Below are 18,740 nucleotides of genomic sequence, written 5' to 3'. Positions count from 1 at the left end.
TCTTTTAAGTTGCAAGTGGAAAAAAAAACAATTTAGAAGCCTTTACTAACAAAGGGAGTTTTGTTTGTTTTCGTGCATGTAGCTGAAAGGGTGAGGAGTTTGTCTGAGTTCAGGAGCTCCCATAAAAGCCACTGGCCTTGCTTTTCTGCCATCTCTTGACTCTGTTTCCTTGCTGCTGTCTCCCTTCCCATGCAGACTCACCACTAGGAATTCTAAAGAGCCTCCTGTAACTCTAGTTTATATTTCTGTCTCTTTGTTGACTGTGGTAGAAAGATACCAAGTAGAAAAAATGTCCTTGAATCCAGATTCCTTGTACTAATATGGGTTGCCTCTTCCACTATGTGTCAATTACTATATCCAGATGGATTCTAAACTCTGATTGGCCAGGCCTACCCTTGGACTCTGGGTAGAGTCAACCCACTCAAATGTGGACTGAGATGGGCATCATGAGTGGTTCTCTAAGGAAAATATGGGTTCTCTAAGAAAAGAAGGAAGGGGAATAAATACAGGATAACATCAAATGTCCACCTCAATTACACTGTTCAAAAGACTCCTAATTAATCACATGACCTTCAAAGGTCATGAGTAGCAGCAGTTTATATTGTTAGGCAACAATCTTAAATGAATTGCAAAGTTCAGTGCTTTTCTGCCTAAAAGAAATTTACATTTAAATATGGAAAGACTTAAGTTTCTGATAATTACCAGAAATTTACACAGCTGTACTAACTATATTTTAATAAATGACAAGTAAAGGACAAACTTAAAATATTTAGAACAGGAAATAATATTAATTAAAAGGTAACATAACAGAAGGTAGAAAGACCCAAATAGAACTTCTAAAAAAGAAAAAAATACTAAAAAAAGTAAAAATTAAGTTAATATGTCTGACAGAAATTGGACACAGCCAAAGAGAGAATTAATGAACTGGAAAATAGATTAGAAGAAGTTATCCAGAAGGCAGCCCAGAGCCACAAAAGGTAGGAAATACAGAAGGGAAGATATGAGACATGAATGATACAGTGACAAGATCTAACATATGTTTGATTGAAATCCCAGAGAGGAGAAAGAGTGGGGCAGATGCAATACTTAAAGTGATATTTTTCAGAACTGATTGAGGACATGAATTTACAAATTCAAGAGACCTAGTGAATCTCAAGCTGAAGTCCTAAAAAGATATCCACACTTAGAAATTGTTGAAAACTAAAGAAAGAAAAATCTTAAAAGAAGTCAGAGAGAAAAACAGGTTATTTCAAAGGAATTTCAATTAGACAAACCACTGACTTCTGTGTGGCAATAATATAAGTAAGAAATAATGAATATATCTTCCATGTAGTGCTGGGGTCAGCAAACTATGGTTGAATTCTTTAGTAGAATGTAAGCTCCACGAGGGCAAGGACTTTTTGTCTATTTTGTCCTCTGAGGTAGCCCCAGCATCCAGACCAGTTTTTGGCATAGTGTACCCATTTAATATTTGTTGAAATAATGAGTGAAAGGTGAAATCGGTAAGTATCTACCAGATTTTAGAGTCTACAAAGTTGTATTTTTATATAAATAAGAACAAAAATATTCATGTTTAACTCAAACTCGAAGAGCTTGTGATTGGTAGAGAGCAGACTTCTTATTGCTAGTTAAGTGACCATACCATATTCCAGCTACTTCGCAGGGATGCATAATTTACAGGATAGATTTCTTTTCTTTCTTTTTTTTTTTTTTTCTTTTGAGAAGTGAATTTTGGAGCTGGGAATGATAAGTCATAAAGTTACAGCTTTGGCCACATCTTCACAGTGCCCACGAAAGCTTGTTAGAAGTTTTCATTAGTGTCCACCATGATCTAGCATGTGATAAGACTTGGTTCATCTTAACAACTTTTCTGGTTTTCTACATTTTTCAAATTTTATGCAAAAATGAGTTAGAAAAAAAAATTTTAGTACACTTTATAACTTAAAAAACAAATGCCTGGAATTGGAGGAAAGAACACAGTCCCATTTATTGATTATTGTAAATAATGAATGAATTAATAAACAAATATTAAGCATTTAGATTTTAAGTTCTTCAAGACCAGGACCTTAAACAATTGATTTCTAATATTCTATCACCTAATCCCATGCAGTTCCTTGCTCATAGGAGGTATGTAATAAATATTTGTTGAATTGCTCGCAAAACAATTGCACTAATTTTTTTTCTTTTTTTCTTTTGGTATACTTAAAGGGATCCCTTTATATTTACACTTTTGGTGAGGAGCCAACCTTGGATAAAGTCCTAGAGGCTTGTGATGGGAAATTTGAGGCAACTGACTTGATCACACCTGGAAACGAATACTGCATGGTAAGGAATTTTCTGTTGTGTCACAGTAGGATTTAAAGATGAGATTTTGGATGTTCATGGGCAACCTGATGCAAATAGGAGATAGAGGTTATTCTTGAAGATGTGGTAGAAATGCCAACCACTTTCATCATCAAATGTACTCCCCAGTTAAAATGATATTATCATATTGAAACTTCAGAATATTACATCTCTATAAATGGCCAAGGCAATTGAATTAGGGACTATTTTGTTTATATCCACCATACAAACTTTGCAAGCCAGACCTTTAAACACATTCATTGTTAATGAGGCATCAATGCTTATTAAACTAGTAGCATTTGCCCTTTTCAGAGTGATGCAGCTCCATCTGAAGATGAAAATGAAATAGTTGCCATGCACAAAATATGAATTGAGTCTAGTTAGGAAAAAACCCACCATTGACATTTAGAAAAGAAACCTTTTTACCAGGTGTTTAACTTTTTACCTATTGTTTATCTCAAGAAATGTATTTCAATCCTATAAACTCCACTAAAAGACTACTCGATATAATAAGTGAATTTGGCAAAATCGCAGGGTACAAAATAAATATACAGAAATCTAAGTCATTTCTGTACACCAACAATAAAATAGCAGAGACAGAGACAAAAAGGAAAATACCATTTACTATAGCAACAAGAAAAATAAAGTACCTAGGAGTAAACTCAACAAAAGAGATAAAAGACCTGTACTCTGAAAATTACATAACATTGAAGAAAGAAATTAAGGAAGAAACAAATAAATGGAAGCAAATACCATGTTCTTGGATGGGAAGAATCAACATCATCAAAATGGCCATACTACCCAAAGCAATTTACAGATTCAATGCAATCCCTATTAAAATACCAATGACATATTTCACAGACCTAGAACAAATACTCCATAAATTCATATGGAACCAAAAAAGACCCCGAATAGCAAAAGCAATCTTGAGACAGAAGAACACAGCAGGAGGAATCACAACACCAGATATCAAACAATACTACAAAGCCACTGTAATCAAAACAGTATGGTACTGGCATAAGAACAGACATATAGATCAGTGGAACAGAATAGAGAGTCCAGAAATAAACCCAGGCCTCTATGGTCAACTAATCTTTAATAAAGAAGGAAGGAACATAAAATGGAGTGAGAAGAGCCTCTTTAACAAATGGTGCTGGGAGAACTGGATAGGGACCTGCAAAAAAATGAAACTAGACCACCAACTTACACCACACACAAGAATAAACTCAAGATGGATCAAAGACTTAAATGGAAGCCGTGACACCATAAAAGTCCTAGAGGAAAACATAGGCAAGAAAATATTAGATATCTCACGTAACAATCTCTTCACGGATACATCTCCTAAAGCAAGAGAAATAAAGGAAAAAATAAATAAATGGGATTACATCAAACTGAAGAGTTTCTGCTCAGCAAAAGAAAACATCAGCAAGATGAAAAGGAAACCAACCATATGGGAAAACATATTTGCCAATGACATCACAGACAGGGGACTGATTTCCAAAATATATAAAGAGCTGATACGACTCAATATCAAGAAAACAAACAACCCAATTAAAAAATGGGCAAAGGGGAGAAACAAGATGGCGGAGGAGTAAGTGGAAGCTACACTAACTTCCTCCTAGAACTAGTCTGGATTTACAACGTAATTTTGGAGAAATCATCTGGAATAACCAACCGAACACCAGCTGGAGAGAAGTCTTATAACCACGGAGAGACAGAAAAGGCCGCTACATCACAACGTGACCGGTAGGGAGTGCGGAGACACGGAAGGGCTGGCTGGGCTCACACGGGTGGCAACTGAAGGGACTGAGAAACAGCTCAGCAGCCGGGGATTCCACCTGAGAAGGGCAGGGTCTAAACCCCCAGCTGAGCTTCCCAGCCTACAGCAACAGAGTGGAAAGTAAAATAGTATCCAGCTGAGAAAAGCGAAAAGCCACAGGGTTTCTTGCTAGCCGGAGAGAAACAGCTGGAGAAAAAGAGCTCTTAAGCGGATCACATATGAAAATATTCTGCCCCCACTTACCCTGGGCACAAGCAGAGGAAAGACAGAGAGGACTGGAAATGCTTGGGGAGAGTTTGGTGTGGTGGCTTTGAGGGGAGAGCTGGGGAAGCGGCCAGCCGGGTCCCAGTGCTGACTCATCCCCACACTGCAGGCAGACCATTTCCGGCCAAGTGGCGTCAGCCTGAGGGGAAGCAAAAGCCCCGCCTACAGGAATTAAGCTGCCACACCCACGGTCCTTAAACCTGACAGCTAATCACAGATTGAATAGATTATCAACTAAAGGAGTCAGACAAAGGCAGTAGATCCCTGGAAGTCTCCAACAGGCTGCCTAGGCCCAGACTGGTACAGGATCTGACGCCACCAGGGGCAGATCCAGGAAGTGCAGATCATTCTAAGAAGCACCAACAAACAATAGGAGTCACAAAAATGGGGAGACAGAGAAACAACCCCCCATCGAAAGGAAAGGTAGAGTCCCCAGAAAGAGTGCTAAATGAAATAGAGGGGAGCAAACTATCAGATATGGAATTGAAAGCATGGATTATGGAGAAGCTCAATGAGCTCAGCGGAAACTACAAAGAACTCCAGAAAAACTACAGTGAACTCCAGAAGAACTATAAAGAACTTACTGAGAATTATACCAGCATCAAAAAGGACATGGAAACTATCAATAAGAGCCAGGAGGAAATGAAGAATACGATCTCTGAATTGAAGAACACAGTAGAAGGAATTAAAAACAGGCTAGAGGAAGCAGAAAATCGGATCAGCGAGCTGGAGGACAACATAGACAAAAACTCACAGACAGTGCAACAAAATGAAAAAAGACTGAACAAGACTGAAGGGCTCTAAGACAGCTGCAGGACAACATGAAATGTAACAATATCTGTATCATAGGAATTCCAGAAGGAGAAGAAGAGCAAGGGATAGAAAACCTCTTTGAAAAACTAATGACAGAAAACTTCCCTAACATGAGGAGAGAAAGAATCATGCAAGTCCAGGAAGCACAGAGGGTCCCAATGAAGATGAACCCCAACAGCCCCACTTCAAGACACATCATAATTAAAATGCCAACATTCAAAGACAAAGAGAGAATCCTAAAAGCAGCAAGAGAGAGACAACTAATAACATACAAGGGAGCTCCAATAAGGCTATCATCAGATTTCTCAGCAGAAACACTACAAGCCAGAAGGGAATGGCAAAATATATTCCAAGCAATGAAAAACAAAGGCCTACAACCAAGAATACTCTACCCAGCAAGGCTCTCATTCAAAATGGAAGGTGAAATAAGGAGTTTCCAAGACAAAAGAAGGCTAAAAGAATACATCTCCACCAAACCAGCATTGCAAGAGATGCTAAAGGGTCTGCTTTAAGAAGATGAAGAAACAGAGAGAGACAGAGAGGAACACGAGTACAAAGGGGGAAAATGACAATGAATAAGTACTGAAAGAAAGAAGGAACTTCTACCATTTGCAACAACATGATTGGAACTAGAGAGAATTATGCTTAGCGAAATAAGCCAGGCAACAAAAGAAAATTACCTTATGCTATCACCTGTTACAGGAAACTAATGAACAACACAAATGAGCAAAATTGAACCAGAGGTATGTAAACAAGGAATAAACTAACAGTAACAAAGGGGGAGATGGGAGGGAGAGAAGTGGTAAGAAGGGGAAGGGTCTAGTCAAAGAACATGTATAAATGACCCATGGACATGGACAACTGGGTGGAGACTGAATGTGGAAGAAGGGGGGGCAGGGTGCAAGGAAGCAAGAGGGGGAAAAAAGTGAGACAACTGTAATGGGAAAACAAACAAACAGAAAAGTTTTTAGTGGGGGGAAAAATAAAAATATAAAGAATAGAAATGCAAGTTCAGTGAATATTAGAAGGACAAGGATTTTCCTTCACACTGTATATTTTTCTCCCTATCTGATCCCTCCAGAATTTGGCATTCTAAAGAAGTAAGTAATGACCTAACTTTCTTTGCATAAAATTAATAAGACCAGTTGTTAATAGAGGTTTTTTTTTTTTTTTCTTTTTTAACTAAGACTTTGAATGGAATGTCATGCCTAAAGGAGACATGCTTGGGCTTTGGTTGTTACCAAAAAGCCCTGAGCAACTGGGACTGACTTTCAAAGGTAATAAAAATCCACGAGATAAAAGGCCTGGTACCTTGGATGGATGAGCGGTCCATAGCAATCTTTCCAGGGAAGGAATGAAGGTTGTTTTCCTGAAAGATGGCTAGGAGGGACCTTAAGGCACAATGGAAAACCAGAAGGACCTGGAAAAGACAGGTGTTTACAGGCAAGGCTGAATGCCAGGTATGTGGCTCAGCTTCTGTGCCCTGAAGGGCAGACTGAAGGTCACCCTAAATGTTCCTTGCGTAAGTTCCAGCAAAGCAGAACTAAAGATCATAAGTGATCGTTTGCTGCTCTTGTTGTGTTTATGCAAATGAACAGGATAAATTTAAAATGGACTTAATGCAGTCCCTTTAATGACAAGGAGGGTAATCTTAGGGAGAAAAATCATTATTCAAGGAAGATCACAATGCCCAGTGGTAGACTATAAAGTAGTGCAGCTAACCATCTTTAAAGTTTCTTTTCATTTAAAATTTGTTTTCATTTGAAAGTTAAACTATGTGGCATTATCAAAGATGTTTAATTTACAGGCAAGAAGAATGTCAAATGCCTTGCAACTGGATGTCTTTCTGATAAGACAGTCCTACAGATTTAGAGACTTGTATGTGGGTTATGTTACATAAATTAACATGTGTTTTCTGTTTTCAAAGGGCATAAGCCTACGATCTCATTACCTGAGTGATTGTCTGTACGTATAGGCCTCACTTAATCCTGTCTGCATTGCTGCCTCCTGAGACTCAATGGTTTGGCTGAACTAAGTGGCTGGGTTGGTGAAGAACGGGGTGGTCTGTGGGCTTCACTTTAAAACTGGTTTCTCTTTTCTATCCTAATGGCTTGGACAGAAAGAGCCCAGAGGCCTGAGGGGGGGGGAACCTAAAATATTTCCCTCAGTCCAAACTAAGTATAATGGGCAAAAGGGTTTTGGACAGGTGAGATGTACTTGGCATACCTTCCTCCAAAGAAGCCCTTTTTTTCCCTAATGTGGGACATTGAAAAATTAATACCTGTCTTTTGTCATCTAGTGGTTACGGATTGAATGATGTCCTTTAACCCTGTTGCCCCCAGAATACAACAAGGATGCCAGCCTGTTAAACCAAGCATGCCGTTGTCCAGAGACAGCCAACCAACCTGGAGTCTGCACGATCCTTCCCCTTGTGGGAAGGCCACCCTCCCCTCCACACCCCCACTCTTATTAGGGATTTCTTGACCCAAGGGTAGGTAGGACGACGACCATGTCCAGCTTGAAGCAGCTAGAGGAGCTCGAGACCTTCGTCCATTGTCCTTTATAAGATTGTAAAGGGTCTTAAGTCTGAGAGGGAGGGATTGTTATTTTTTATTGTTAAAATATTTAACTAATTAATTATTTAAAAAAAAAGAAGAAGAATATATGAAAGGGTGAGGCAGGAGAGCTTGTATGTACGACCCATGGGCATGGACTTGGGGAGGGGATTGTTGGGGGGGGGTGCTGGGCGGAGGGGAGCAAAGGGGAAAAAATTGGAACTATTGTAACAATATAATAAAATATACTTAAAAAAAATAAATAAATAAAAAAAATAAAAAATGGGCAAAGGACCTGAACAAACACTTCTCCGAAGAGGACATACAGAAGGTCCATAGACACATGAAAAAATGCTCAACATCATTAGCCATCAGGGAGATGCAAATAAAAACCACAATGAGATACCACTTTATACCAGTCAGAATGGCCATCATCAACAAATCAACAAGCAACAAGTGCTGGCGAGGATGTGGAGAAACGGGAACCCTACTGCACTGTTGGTGGGAATGCAGACTGGTGCAGCCACTATGGAGAACACTATGGAATTACCTCAAAAGATTAAAAATGGAACTGCCTTTTGAACCAGCGACTCCACTACTAGGATTATACCCGAAGAATCTTGAAACACCAATTCAAAAGAACTTATGCACCCCTATGTTCATTGCAGCACTGTTTACAATAGCTAAGTGCTGGAAACAACCTAAGTGCCCATCTGTAGATGAGTGGATCAAAAAACTGTGGTACATTTACACAATGGAATACTATGTAGCAGAAAGAAAGAAGGAACTCCTGCCATTTGCAACAACATGGATGGAACTAGAGAGAATTATGCTTAGTGAAATAAGCCAGGCAAAGAAAGAAAAATACCATCGTCGGCAGCCGTCCGTCTCGAGAGACGATGGTGTAGCTTCTTAAGAGTCTATCTGCACCGCCGAGAATGGCTGTGCAGTCCGACTCGGGAGTGACACGGTATCTGTCTCCTCCCGTGTTGAATCGACATCTTGCGATGACGCTGGAGTGTCCTCTCCAGTGAAGCTGAAGCTACAGAGCCTGGGCAGGGTGATATGGAGGGTCTGCTGTTGCCCATGCAGCAGACCCCCCCTCTCTTCGCAGCTGAAGGGTCCAAGGGAAAGACGGAGTCAATACAGCTTGGCTTCAGGTGCGCCGCAGGAGTTGCCGGTGTTGACTACAACGTCAAACCGCCTTAGGGACTCCGGCTCTGGATTTTCTGTCGGGGTTTACTCCCTTAGCCTTTCCCCTGAAGAGGTATGCCGCAAGGCGGAGGTTTTTTGGAGTCAGAGTTTTCCTTCTCTGATGTACCCTGACTGGAAGATCGAACCAGCGACACTTAGCTCGCAGGCCGACGCTCAATCCACTGAGCCAAACCAGCCAAAGAAAGAAGGAACTCCTGCCATTTGCAACAACATGGATGGAACTAGAGAGAATTATGCTTAGTGAAATAAGCCAGGCAAAGAAAGAAAAATACCATATGATATCACCTAATACAGGAAACTAAAGAACAACACAAACAAAGGAACTAAATAGAACAAAGAGCAGAATAGCAGTCAATAGTGGGGAGGGGAGAGGGAGAGAAGGGGGATAAGTAAGGGAAGGGTTTAATTAAAGAGCCTGTATAAAAGACTCATGGACATGGACAACGGGGAGGGATATGATTGCGGGAGAGGGGGTGCGTTGGGTGGGGGAGAGAAATTAGGGGAAAAGGGGACAACTGTAATTGAAAAACCAAAATTAAAAAAAAAGAAAAGAAATGTATTTCACTTTTCATATGATTTATCAGCAAATCCATAAGATTTTGGGAGTTCTAGCAAATAAAAAATACATAGATTGTGAAATAATTACACTTAAGTTTTCTTCCAATCTTGAAATTCTTAATTATGTGATTTTTTGTCCAGATGTTCTCTAATAAGCATTATGTATGTGTTTATGGTTGTTTCAACTCAGTTAAAAATTCCATACAAGATCTTCACATTTAGGATTTATATACTTGATCCACATTTTCCTGTTACCCACTCCCTAGTAGTCAGAAAACAGAACTTAAATTGTATTACATTATAGTTACTTTAAACTGCTTTTAGTCTTGATCCTGTGAAAAAGTAAAAATTATTTGTAAAAATTAGCAATATGAACTTCAGGTTTCCAGTCCAGCATATAAGGAGACTTACAACAAGAAAAAAGCTGAATGAATTAAAAATCAGCAATTCTTCTTAGATCCATCAGAGAATTGAGGTCATAGGGAAGACCACTGCCCCCAGAATTATAGAGACAGACAGGCAGATCCAGAGAACCACAGCTTATGGAGCAGATTCCCAGAACTAGAAACCACACTGGAGCCAGTATGGGGCCGGTGGGGAGAGGGAGAGTGGGCTGCGACTGAAAAATATGCAGATCTCTGGTCTTATTTAAGAAATCTCATGAAAATTTAAAGACAGAAGGGGGAAACAAAAACAAGAACACCAGAGGAAGCATCCAAGATGTCCTTCAATAGAAGAATGAATAAACAAATCGCGGTATATCCATACAATAAAATGCTATTCATCACTAAAAAGAAGTGTGCTATAAGGCTGTGAAAAGACATAGAGGAAACTTCCATGCATATTGCTAAGTGAAAGAAGCCAATTTAATAGGGCTGTGTGATTTTCTCCATATGACATTCTGGAAAAGGCAAAACTAAGGAGGACAGTAAAAAGATCAGTGGTTTCTGGGGGTCCACTGGGAAGAGAGACAGGGAAGGAAGAAATGATGGAGCAGAGGATTTTTAAGGCGCAAAACTGTTGTGTATGATCCTGTGATGGTGGATCCAAGTCATTAAACACTTGTCAAAACCCATAGAATGTATAGTACAAATAATGAACCCTAATGCAAACTATGGGCTTTAGTCAATGATAATGTATCACTATTGGCTCATCGATTCTAACAAATGTACCACATTAATACAAGATGTCAATAATATGGGAGTTAATTGTGTGTATGGGGGAGGAGGTAAGTCTCTGTGCTTTCTGTTCAAATTTTCTGTCATCCTAAAATTACTCTTAAAAACAAAGTCTATTAATTAAATAAATAATAATGTGTACTTTCCTACTTCTAGGTTTATTCTCTAGGCAATAATCCCACTGAATTTTCAAGTAATTTTTATTTCAATTATGTTACTCAAAAGTAATCTTTATTTCACTTTTGTTATCCTAATTAGTTTTTATGTTACGTAAGTCATATTAAAAATAGTAGTTAATATTTGTTAAAATTAGAAGTATTGATGTTGAGATTGTGAAATAATTATAAACCACATAAATAAAAGAAAATTTTATACTAAGTAATCAGTGATAGATGTACTAGAAAGGGATTTAGAACATCCTTCCAAAGTGGAGTCTTGTTTCCCATTTTGAGTTTTTTTTTTTTTTTTTTTTTTTTTACAGACACTCACATACTCAGGGGAAATTTGTGTTTGGTGTATAGAGGATGGTTCTTGTGTCAGCAGGATTTATCTGAATACCCCAGTACGTATGCCTTTGATATGGACTTTAAAAAATAATGAATTAGGATCCAATCTACTTTTTCATATTCACCTGTCAATCATCTGGGGCAATGATTGTTACAAATGCCTTATTGCATTTTTGCCTTATATATTTAGAGTAATTCTTGTGCATAAAGTATATTCCACAGCCCAGAGGATGGAACTTAAGGTACTACATTGGTATAGAGGAAAGGACCAGTTTTTCTGTGGTTGCTGTTATTTCTGAAAATCTACTAGTTTATTTCTCATTCATGCCATAACTTCCCTGTGGACTGGCAGGGCTTCTGCTCCACTCAGTCTCTCAGGGAGACAGGCAGATGGGGGCTCCACCAACTAATCACTCCTCAGTGCCATGGTATGCGAAGAGAGTGCTAGAGGGTCTTGAATTAACAATTAAGTGCTTTTCTCAGAAATAAAATATCCCCTTGGTAATAACTAGATAAATAGCCCCACCTAACCTCAAAGGAATTAGTTAGAAATGAAAGAAAACTGCCCTGGTAAGCAGCTTCAGCCAAATATTAAAAAGTAGAGTTATTGGGTCAATCAACTATAATGTATAGAACTTGTCTGGCCTCGGGTGGGCCCAATCCAGCTGTGCACTGTTTTTAGTTTCATCTTAGGCTTCATGTAGCGGTACCCAAATGCCACAGGTGCCAAGCTCACATCAGCCCATCAGGAAACAGTGCCCACTACAGTGGGAGGAGGAAGAGAAAAGAAGCTTCTCCTTTTTAGAAGGCTTATTAAATATCTTCTAATTCCCTAATAACACCCCAGAAATGCGGACAAGGGGATGAGAAATGATAATTGGTCTAAGTTCAGCCCTGGAAATGGAAGTCAGATTTATTCAACTCAACCCTGAAAGTAGGAGAAAGATGGATTCTCAAAGGACAGTCAAAATTTTTCTAGTAATTACAGGAAGGCAAAGTACTGCATAGGGAATATATTCAAAAATATTGTAATAACTATGTACAGTGCTGGTGGATACTTGGACTAGTGGGGGAACACTTTGTATAGTATATGATTGTCTAGCTACTATGCTTTACACCTGAAGCTAATACAAAATAATGTTGACTACAAACTGTAACTGAAAAATAAAACTTAAAAAATTTAGAAGGAAGGAAGCTATCCGAATCATGGGTGGCAAACCACAATTTCTCATAACGCCTGCCAGAAGGTGATACCATTTTTCCACCATGTTCACAGTTCACTGTGCATTTTACATAAAATAGAATTTTAAAGACATAAAAGGACCAAGGGACAATGATAACTGTCTCTTCTTAAATTATCATCATTTGCTATACTTACACAGTTTTAGATGAGGTACGGATTTTGGCAATAGGTAGGGAAATTACAGTCCTTCTCACTATAAAATTAAAATCTCAACGATAAAACAGGATGAAGCATCATATCGCATATAAGGAGTTTACAAAATAAAAAAGACATATAATTCAATGGGATAAATAAAAATCATCCCAAAAGGTAAAGATAAAAATTCTTCCCTAAAAGACTGAAATATAATTAGATCCCATGATCTGTGACAAAGGCTTGTATGTATTTGTTTCTGTTAGATTACTAGAACTAGAAAAGATCTTAAAATTCGTATGATCACATCTCCTTTGACAGAAGAGAGACATACAGATTTAACAACCCACCCAAGGGGCTGCATAATCGGGACTTGCCTTCTTCTTGGCTAAGGAGGGAAATAGGCACCATCATCTATCTGGATGGCCTGCTTTCTGCTTTAGACATCTTCCCTTCATCTGACCAGAGGGCAGAGCTTTGGATGACTTTCACAATGAATTCATCAAACCTTCATTGAGCTTTAAGCCAGGCATGCGGTTTGGCCTGCACTAGGGAGAGTCGGCGGTTTTTCCTCAGTGGAGGATGCTGCTGTCCTGTGGGGAATTGATAGGCTGGGGCCAGATCTCCCTGCCTGGGCCCACAACTGTGACCCCATGAATGTTTTAGGCAGTGCTTCTCAGAGGACCCGGCCCAGCACTGTGACAGCAGGATACCTGGACACTACCAGCAGCTTGCCTTTATGTCACCTGCAGGGGTACCTAAGAACCCTCCAGATATTGCTGTACATTTTAACCGAGCCCACTGTTGCCCTGGAGAGGAGAATAATTTCAACTGATTATTCTGAGAGCTCACACCACACACATACATGCACACACACACACACATTAAAAGCTCTATAAAGTCTTTCAGTTTAAAAAAAGAAGAAAAAAAAAAACATTTTGTTTCTGATTGCACACTGAGATGCCACTGAAGACTTAACCGGGTTAGGCCTTGGAACACTCACTTTTAAAACTGGAATAAAAACCTGCTCATTGGGGAAACTGTGCATTTAATGGGTCAGGACACCTGAGTTGTCATCTGAGCTGTCACCAGCTATGAGATCCTGGGGCACATTGCTGCCTTTTTCTTGGCCTCTATTTCCTATTCTGAAAACATGATTATCCCCTAAGATATTTTCTAACATTCTATGATTGTATCCGAAACAACCTACAAAGTTTAATTTATACAGAAATGAATCTGATTTCTTAAGGGTCATGAAAGCAAATTCTCTTAGACATTATGTTCTATAAATCATCATGAGAAAAGCAGGAAACTGTGATGTATTCTTTTTTTTTTTTTAAGATTTTATTTGTTTATCTTTAGAGGAGGGGAAGGGAGGGAGAGGGGGAGAGAAACATCAATGTGTGGCTGCCTCCTGCACACCCTGAACTGGGGACCTGGCCCACAACCCAGGCATGTGCCCTGACTGGGAATTGAACTGGCGACCATTTTTTGCAGGCTGGCACTCAATCCACTGAGCCACACCATTCTTTGGTGCATTCTTTGGTGACTGAATACATAGCCCAATGGTAATGGCTATTTTCTGAAGTCTTCTTCAGTCATTCCAGCACCCCAGGATCTACCATAATCCAGCAGATGAGTGATGATATTTAAAAATCTCTTAACATTCTGTAAAGATGTCCAAAAGGTGCTAGGAATTAATTTTAAATTTCTTATTTTATTTTTCATAATATTGGTGTAATTTTATAATCATTTAGGGATAAAACTAGAGCCATGGCTTAAAGTTCAATAAATGTCTATATTTTTATCACTTTAATGTTATGGTAAAAGAACAAGATGTACAAATTCCTGTGACTTATTATATAATCTATTAGTTCAGGAATGTTGAGTATATAATTTGTCATACCACACAACACTGGTCACTCTTCTCCAATTCTGCAGGCTTTCCAAGGAGAATTCTGATGTGTAGGAGAGCCAGCTTAGCGTGTGTGTGTGTGTGTGTGTGTGTTTTCGGCACAGTGAAGTTAAGCATCTGGGGGTTTATTTTTAACAGACAACAGTTCTGGCGTGTTCTCCCTCCTCCCTCTCTGTGGCAGTGGGCACTGTGGGTGGCTCTGTCCACTTCTTTGACATCCGAGATGCCAAGTCCCCTCTGGCAGTTCACCAGGCATTTCTGTCCGAATCCTCCGTCCAGCACCTCCTGTAAGTACTGTGTGCTTCTGTCAGCGACTTCGTCGGACTTGTCTGTTGAGAAGTCCAATGAAGCCATAATTCCTTTACATTTTAAGTTTCATATGTGTTTGTTTTGGAAATTAATGTCTTGACTCGGTTCAGTGATCAAAAAGTACAGAAGGGCGTGTGGAGAAAGGTGTTCTGCCCTTGTCTCTGAACATCCAGTTCTTCTCCCTGGAGGCTGCCTGTTATCAATTTCTCACGTCTTTTTTCCAGAGATATTTATCCATAAATAAGCAAAAAGATAAGCATTTCCTCTTATTTACACAAATAATTATCCAGCACTTAGAGCATGCCAGGCACTTCTATTATTTTAGCTTTATGAGGTAGAGACTCGTCTCCACTTTACAGATGAGGAAGACGAGGCACAAAGAGTTTAAATAACTTGCTTAATATTACACAGATGTAAATGGTAAATGTCAGGATTGAACCCAAGCTGTTGGGCTCCAGAGTCATTGCCTTTGCTTTAAAAAGAAGCTAACTGTATACAGTGTTCTGCATCTCTCTTTTTTTTTTTTTTCAGAATGTTTCCTATCCACACGTAATTACCTTCCTCTTTCTTTTTTACAGCTACATAGTACTTCACTATATGAATATACTATCATTTTTAAAAGATATATTAATGGGCATTTAGGTGATTTTAAATGTTTTGAAGCAAAACTTTTAAGAAGGCAGCATAGAGACATTGGTTTGGATGCACGTGTGGCTGTTCTTTCTTTTGTTAATTTCTCATAGTAATAGGAATTAATAAGAGCTGACACGTGTGTCCTGTCACACATTGTAGCTTATTGAACGTTATCCTCACCCCACCAGTTAGGAAGGTATTATGCTTGTACCCATTTCACAAATGAGGGAGTTCAGGTTCAGAGAGGTTAAGGGAAGCATTTGCTTGGAGGTTACCCACCCAGCGCCTGGAGGACCTGGCCTTCCACCTGCACTGCTCCTGCCAGCCCTGCTGCCCCCAGCTCAGTGCAGAAGGGCCTGTCACCTCCCTCCAGTTACGTTCAGCTCCTCTGTACCTGAGTTTTTGTTGTGTCTCCTTTTTCAGATCCTTCTCCCTTATCCTAATTTGCATTTCCCCAGTTTTTCTAATTTGATGAAGGTATAGAAACATTTTACTACATTCTTCCTCCTCCTGCCAGGTACTGCTCCTGAAAGGTATTGAAACATACTCAACGCTAATTTGAGAATTGCTTATTTCCACTTGAAATGTCTAGAAAGCTCTATTGTCATATTTCATTCACTTATGATGAAATAGTTGCCCGTCTTTAGTGAATCTTCTTGACTGTGTTGCAATTTGGAAATGACATTAGCCTAGAATGTAATGATTGTATTTATAAGTAATTGCTTGGCTTTCATAAGGTCAAATAATATTGAAAATCGCTGACCATAAGAATGACTGATTTTGAATGAATCTCTGTGCTGTCATTCAATAAATGCTTACCATTTCATTAGTGGAACAAGTAAAATCAGACTTCTTCTTTTCTAGTTATGACCAGCGAGGAATGTATCTATTAGTTGGAACATCAGAAGGATACATCTTTCTTATCAATGCCAGCCCCTCGAGCTCCTTTGAGATTCTTGGATTCATAGGTACTACATAAAATGCTTATTTAAAGTAAAATATTGGTCACTTTCTTCCAAAGAACTTAAGGTGGTGAAAATGGGGCTATAGTGAGATAATTTTTGTGGTATATTTTCTAAAAGAGAAACACTTAAATAACGGTTTAAAGTTACTTTGGAGAATTCCCATATCATATTTAGAAGTTTTTGGTATATCTGCTTGGTGCATAGTTGATCCTAAATAAATTTTCTTGAGTCAGTCATGAATTAATTAATGAAATGGCTAAATATATCTAATGTTATAGATATGTCACAGAAGTTGGGTTTTTTATCCCTGAAATATTTTTAAAGATATTATTTGATCTCTATTTAATAAACTTATGTAAAGAAAGTTTTATGACATGAATCTGTAATGTTTCCTCTTTAAACAAAATGATATCTAGCTTTTTTAGTGTTGTTTATTTAAATGCCCAGGTAAACTGCAAATCTGGTAGACAAGATGGCACTTACATGATAAATATTAAGAACTGATACATTTCTCTCTGACTTTAAGTACTAAATACATATGTCTATTTACCCCAAACATGTATTTTTAAATCCATTATTAATTTTTAAAAATTATTGAGTACCTACTAGGTATAAAATGCTGAATCTAGGCCTGGAATTTAGGCACAGAAAGGTCAAAGAGACAATTTAGTGGAGGAAGAATAAGCGGAGTGCTGTGTAGGCTCAAAGAAAGAAGCGATTAATTCTGCCAGGTGTGAGGAAGCGAGTGGAGGTTTATAAAGGGGGCATCGATGGATGGAGGGGTGCAGAGGATAGGGAAGAGTTTTCTGAGGGCTTAAAGTAGTGGAAGATGGACCGTGTTAATATTTCATCTTGAGATAAAAGTCAGAGGAAAAGCCCTTGGAATGGTAAGAAGACTGGTATAACAGGTAAACAGAAGAGTTTACTAGATGATGACTTGGCAATGAAGTCTGAAAGAAGACAAAGGGTCTTGAGTATCATTCCAAGGAGTCCAGACTTGGTTCTGTGGTTAAAACAATATCATCAAAGGTTTTCAGGTGGGACTAGCATGATTTGACTTGGTTTTTCCGAGGATGACTCTGGCACAGGTGTGAAGGATGAGACAGAAAGGTAAGGGAATGGAATAAAAAAGTTAGGCAATTATTCTAGTAGTCCAGGCATGAGGCAATATTAATCATGACAAAAGCCAACATTTATCGAGGGGTTTTAGTGTTTTAAGCACCTGCATGTGTTAATTTATTTAATTCTTTTTTTTCCATGATTTTATTTATTTATATTTAGAGAAGGAGAAAGAGAGGGAGAAAAACATCAATTGGTTGCTTCTCGCACACCCCTCAACCAGGGACCGAACCCACAACCCAGGCATGTGCCCTGACTGGGGACCAAACTGGCCACCTTTTGCTTTGCAGGACAATACCCAACCAACTGAACCACACTGGTCTGGGCAATTTATTTAATTCTTACTGACAATGTTTATGAGGTGGGGACTGTTATACTAATTGACAGATGAGGCAGCTGAGCAGAGCAAGGTTAAGTACTGCTCAGGGTCATGCAGCGGTGCAGCCCAGACGCAGGCTCAGGAGATCTGTCCCCAGGCTGCTGCTCCCACTCACCCTGCACTCACCCACGCAGCAGCCATAGAGAGGAAAGGGGAGAATGGTTGTGAGTGACAGAACTGATAGGACTTGGTATTTCATCATATGTGAAAGGGAAAGAGAAGGAATGACTAACATTTCTAGCCTGGATGTCATCCATGGAAGTAAAAACTCAAGAAAAAAGGAAGTTATAGATGTTGAGGAATAGGGTGAGCTGAGGAGCTCTGTAGATTTGAAGCCAATAAGCTCTTCATTTGAGGATCTTTAGTATAAATTTGGAGAAAACAACTTGTAGTCCACAGCTTAATGATAGAATTCTGATCTTGAAATCATGGAAGCTGTTGAGATGGCATAAGAAGACAGGGTAGAAGGAAACCCAATTGCTTAATGAGACCAAACAGGTAATAACTTTAATATGTAAATCAGATGACAGAGTGTAACAGGACCTATGGCTGGCCTCAGAGTGGATGCAAGTTCTGCCTAAATATTTCATTTTTGAACATATCTGGTCAGTCAGAGTATGGGATGGGAAAAAGTATTTCCACTGAAGCTGTGGACAGAGAAGGACAAGGCAGTGAAGAAAACTGGGAGTTGCCCACCCTAGACAGAGCATGAAAGAAGAAGGCTGGGTGAGGGGGTACACTGTGGCAGAAGTGTGAGCGGGGTGAGCCCTGGGAGGAGGCCTTGATGTATTTGCCAATAATGAGTGACCCCTGGAAGAGTCACTTCTTTGGGA

The 18,740-nt window shown here is 39.2% G+C and overlaps 1 protein-coding gene across 1 annotated transcript in view; it reads left to right on the top strand.

Annotated features, from left to right (window-relative positions):
- The window catches only part of CFAP43 (cilia and flagella associated protein 43), an 85,955-nt gene that overhangs the window by 25,226 nt on the left and 41,989 nt on the right, over window positions 1–18,740 (top strand). The window contains exons 9-12 of the mRNA XM_090279547.1: window positions 2,209–2,325; window positions 11,188–11,268; window positions 14,641–14,789; window positions 16,309–16,412. Coding sequence (XP_090135673.1) covers window positions 2,209–2,325; window positions 11,188–11,268; window positions 14,641–14,789; window positions 16,309–16,412 — 451 coding nt within the window. The remainder of the gene's footprint in view (window positions 1–2,208; window positions 2,326–11,187; window positions 11,269–14,640; window positions 14,790–16,308; window positions 16,413–18,740) is intronic.

The sequence above is a fragment of the Furipterus horrens genome, unplaced genomic scaffold, assembly GCF_987537825.1.
Source record: "Furipterus horrens unplaced genomic scaffold, mFurHor1.1.pri manual_scaffold_5, whole genome shotgun sequence".
Lineage (NCBI taxonomy): Eukaryota > Metazoa > Chordata > Mammalia > Chiroptera > Furipteridae > Furipterus > Furipterus horrens.
Note: the sequence above shows the minus strand (reverse complement) of the source record. Positions and strands in the feature narration are given on the sequence as shown.